At 42.9% G+C, this 5,054-nt stretch overlaps 1 protein-coding gene across 1 annotated transcript; it reads left to right on the forward strand.

The window, feature by feature from the left end:
- Nucleotides 1–815: 815 nt before the first annotated feature.
- On the forward strand, nt 816–3,445 carry FOMMEDRAFT_109083 (phosphoglycerate mutase-like protein; the record flags this gene model as incomplete). Its single annotated transcript, XM_007267355.1, has 12 exons — nt 816–1,494; nt 1,553–1,646; nt 1,694–1,716; nt 1,768–1,797; nt 1,860–1,906; nt 1,956–2,002; nt 2,052–2,151; nt 2,203–2,385; nt 2,439–2,453; nt 2,504–2,592; nt 2,643–2,968; nt 3,032–3,445. 12 exons carry the CDS (start codon nt 816–818, stop codon nt 3,280–3,282), a joined length of 1,884 nt encoding a protein of 627 aa, XP_007267417.1. The 3' UTR covers nt 3,283–3,445.
- Between the last annotated feature and the right edge of the window lie 1,609 nt (nt 3,446–5,054).

A 5,054-nucleotide genomic window follows, 5' to 3' on the forward strand; every position in this document is an offset into this window, starting at 1 on the left:
TTTGACTCACAGGTCTGAGTGACGACCAAACGTGTGACAAAGACTACATCAAACGGCCTGAGGATGTGTTCATCCTTTTCCAACACAAATCCCACTCACAGAATAATGAGGTAGAGGCAGCTGGTGGTGTAGAGGTTGGGACTGTAGAAATAGCGTATTATTTCCTATTTTTGTATTCTATAATTTAAATATAATTATATTTGATTAATTATTTGATATAAATTGTATAGTAAGCAAAAGAAAGCTATTCAAACACTTGTAATGACTTGTAAGCATTATAAGCAGATATTATACTGTCACAAATTAATAAGTATGTCTTAACCTTGTAATCTAGACAGTATATTATAATCACTTGTATAACTTGACAATTTATAAAATTATATTGGAAATTGCCAAGTTTTAAAAGTATTTTTTCTTGCTTATTTAACATTGTACTTTCCTTGCTTAACCCCCCAGGAAGATTATAAGTAATTGGACAAATTTTATAAAATATATAAAATATACAAGATTACAAGCAAGTATAATACTTAAGACTTTTTCGTGATGCAGAAGAAAGTCTTTCTGGCTCTATGAACCTTTATGTTGTTCACTTGGGTCCTATTTTGCTTTAGAACATTGGCCTTCCAGAATCCAAAAGTTAAAAACAAAGGAACACACTGACATGGGTGTGACATGTACAAAGGACTGCAGTTACGACCTCGTGACTTTCTTATTTCCTCGTGACCAGCCTTGCCAGATCGCGGTGCCTCAAGTACCTGCGGTGAGTTCGCCACTGTTTCAAGTCTCGACTCCTATCCTGTTGGCACGTCCCATCTATGTCTGGCAGCCGGGACATTGAGAGTGGGAGTGAATACAAGCCGCTTGCCGTCTCGGAAGCTTCGGCAGAGGATGAAGCTTTGTTGAATGAACACAACTCGTTTACTGACGTTGAGCGGCCCACGACCTCCTCGCGCGCGACCAGTGGAAGGTTCAGCTACCTTCATCTTGGACTCGCGTTCGTTGGAGGAATTTTCATCTCTCTATGCACTGCAGCTCTGTTCCCCTCTCTTTGCTACCCTTTTTCCTTATTTTCTGGGACCACCGATGGTTTGGACAGGATTGGTATAGCAGCACCAACGCATGTCGGCTCAACGGAACGTCATGACTACCCGCCCGTATCTCCAACTAATGGACAGACATCTCTATTTCCTACGGACATTGGCTTCGCCGGTCCCACTCCTACTGGCGCAGAGCCCGCTGTCGTAGCAACGGCTCCATCTTATCCCTTGCACACAGGTGCACAGGTGCTCGTCACTCCAACGCCGAAGGATGGAACCAAGAGTTCAAAGAAAGGCGAATTTGAAGTATTCAAGAACTGGGGAAACCTTTCACCCTGGTACAGTGTTGACCGAGGCGTATTTGGTGTGGATTCAAGCGCAGAGGCACCAGACCAGTGCGTGGTGAAGGGGTTGCATTTCTTGCATCGACATGGTGCACGATATCCAACGGCATTTGGTACGTCTGTTGTCTTTCTGTTTTAGATTGCATTTCAATGTTTCCTACTTGCATTCAGCATCCTATGGCGGCCCAGCCAACTTCTCAGCTCGCCTACATGAGTCTGCAGAAGGATGGAACGGAACCGGCGAGCTTGACTTCATGAACGACTGGTAAATTCTCCCAGTTGCTTGTACTGCACTGCGCTAAACATATCCAGGACCTATAAATTAGGCGAAGAGAGTAGGTACTGTCTTGTCTTGCAAAGTGACACCCACTGATCTTTTCTGCCAGTCTTGACTCCCTTCGGCCGCCAGCAACTTTGTAGGCTCATTTCTCTCAGTCAACGTATATTATTACCTCATACTTATCCTGCATCATAAAAGTTGACCTTGGCGTGTCGCTTCGTCTTAAGTACGGTTACCTGCTCAAGGTCAGCTCTCGCCAAAATAAGCTGTTCGATACTTTTAACGCCCTTCCAGGACTTCACCGAGTCGAACAGTTTGCCAGTGTTCCGCACCGAGTCACAGTATGAATTCTTCTGCGCACTGCTGATCGTTCTACTGACGCGCAATCAGGGATCGCATGTTACATTCTGCACTCAACTTTGCGGTGGGGTTCTTCGGGCTTCCAATTGAAGGGAAATATCTCCAAAGTGTCACTATCGAGGAATTAGGGGTATATCTTTTTTGTTGTGCTCTCTGGAGTATTTCTTGATGCAGTTATCAGTACAATAACACACTCGCTCCGTACAAGACGTGCCCGAATGCTCGTGACCGGACGAAATCTGATCGTGGGATCCCGTATGTCCGTGAATGGGCATCAATATATCTGAAGAATGCACATGCTCGGTTAGCTCCGCAGTTAAAGGGCTACGATTTGAGCATCGAAGATGTCTACATCTTCCAGCAGGTGCGTTGAAATGCTGTCATTCAGAGCAAATCAAGAACTAATTGTAGTGTTAGTTTTGTGCATATGAGGTATGCCTTGTGTATAGTTTAGTACGCGGCTTTCGTTTACAGCTGTTCAGACAGTCGCCATTGGCTATAGTAAGTTCTGCGAACTCTTTACTGAAGAGGAATGGGAAGGCTTCGAATATTCTCTGGATCTTTATTTCTGGTACGTGTATCTCACAACGTTAACAGGCTTGTGTCTTATACACATCGTAGGTACAATTCTGCCTTCGGCTCACCTGTTGCAAGAGTTCAGGGCATTGGATATATCCAAGAGCTCGTTGCACGTCTCACTCACACACCCATACAAATACACAACTCTTCGACAAACGCTACACTTGACGACGACCCTCTTTTCTTCCCACTCGACCAGAGCTTATATGTCGACGCGACTCACGAAGTAGTCATTTTGAATATACTCACTGCACTTAACCTTACGAGCTTCGCTGCGATCGGTCCTTTGCCAGCTGACCACATACCCACGAATAGAAGTTTCATTGCTAGTCAGCTCGCACCGTTCGCGGCGAACATGCAGTTCCAACGTACGTTCATGTTCCGTATTTGTTTTACTGTTATAGTGACATTTCAATGGTGATGATGTCCAGTGCTTGAATGCATCGGGATGGATGGCGACCAGATTCGAATCATCTTGAACGACGGAGTTGTCCCGCTAACTGGCATTCGCGGCTGTCCAGACCAGAAAGATGGCATGTGCCCTGTCGATACCTTCGTCAGGGCACAGCGCGAAATCATCCAGGAAGTGGACTGGATATACGAATGTCACGGAGACTGGACGGTACCACCTGGACCAGCGTGGAATACAACGACGGGATCTCCACCATCGAAGCCGCGATAAAGAGCTTTCACATTAATCAAGTTCTTCGCATTTTTAATTTATAAAGATCATAGGTTGCATCACCTTAGAGTTTCCCCTTTGATTACATCGACGACAATCTTTTACACAGATAACTCAGAAGCGGGCACTGGCTAGCAGGTTGTTTTATAATCGTAGGAAGTCTTACGCAGGAATATGGTACTAACAACGCTTGCTGGGATGGAGTCCACGACAGAATCGATGTCCATTGATAATGACTCTGCAAACTAGAGACATGTCGCTGGACCGTCAGAATGATAGTAATGCTTATGGGCTATTACCTAGTAGTTCCGCTGATGGGTGTACGCTTGGCTTCACTTTGCTTCGGTACTGCTCGCACTTAACACTCAGGAGACACCAATCTGTTGACTGGTAAGCCACGAAACAGCGATCCAATCGACTCAGAGCTTCATACATCTGGAAAGCTTCCACCACTGGTTCTACGACCTAGGACGGCAACTTTGAACTAGTTTCGTCAAGTTTACCTCTTCTCCACATTGCTTAAGTACAACAGTTTGCATGCCGCTTTCTTGATGACTATCCAAAGCATTTGGTCTCCGGCAAAATTGGATACCCTGGTCAGGAGATGAGCGCTGTCACCAGACTTTTCTTGAACAGGACAACTCTCGGGACTGACTAATACGTTTTTGGTGAAGGTGCTGTCGGACAGAAGTGTAATGGCTACAAACTCTTACCCAAGTTCACTCTCTTCTGCAATTAGGACGTCAAAACCTGCATTGGCACCATTTTCTGTGTTCCATTGTCACAATGTTGCATCCTTGAGGTAGGTGTGGACCAGTCGTGTAAATGTTTTAACTTTGCTGTATGTGGGGGAAAAGACCCTGTTTTCAGGACGAAGCCAACATATGATCTTGCAAAGTGCAGGCTCGGATAACATATAACGACAGAATTAATTAATCAAATGGAACAACGGAAGGGTCGGGGCCAACAGCTATTGGACTGAAACGACAAAAGACCTCCATTTGGTCTGGCTATGACTTGGTACTTCAACATGGAGAAAGAAAAAGAAGAGCTAGTCGATGAATACACTGACAGACAATGGCGAAATGATTTCGTTTGGAGGACACTCTTTGAACGTGGGTCTCCTCGGTCAGAGTTCTTATCCATTTATATAGTAAAGAATGCTAAGTTTAATGCAAATTACACTAATTTAAATTTATAAATATATTGATATTCTTTCGATAAGTGCAACTAATAGAGGTGCATTGTACATGTACAATGTTTATCACTCTAACTGCAGATCATACTGCATGCTGTTGCATGATTACTGTCGTTTTCATAAATATTGTCACACGTGCAATTCGTGATTTTCGTCACACTAAGTACACTCAAATACAAAATCTACTATAACTCAACTAATACTTAACCAAATTACATGATCTAAGTTGTAAAAATTATACTTTTGAAGTGTCTTTCATATTCCAGAAAAAATGAAGTAAAATGAGCAAAACTTGAGCAAGATACAACACAATATGTGAGTTTTCCCTATATTTCATGTATATGAGTTTTCCTAGCCCTAAAACTGATTGTACAATACTATAAACTAGTCTAAATGAAGAATATAGCTTTATTATTAATTTACATATTGAATTCTAACTAGGATACAGAATATACATATAAGTATAATACATATTTAAGTTTGCTAAAATTGAGCATTTTCCCCCAACCTCTCTACACTCAGGGAAGGTTCTTCTGAGTATTATTCATGTTTGTAAATTTAGTATAAACAAAAT

This window comes from Fomitiporia mediterranea (genome assembly GCF_000271605.1).
Source record: "Fomitiporia mediterranea MF3/22 unplaced genomic scaffold FOMMEscaffold_7, whole genome shotgun sequence".
In the NCBI taxonomy this organism is placed as follows: Eukaryota; Fungi; Basidiomycota; class Agaricomycetes; order Hymenochaetales; family Hymenochaetaceae; genus Fomitiporia; species Fomitiporia mediterranea.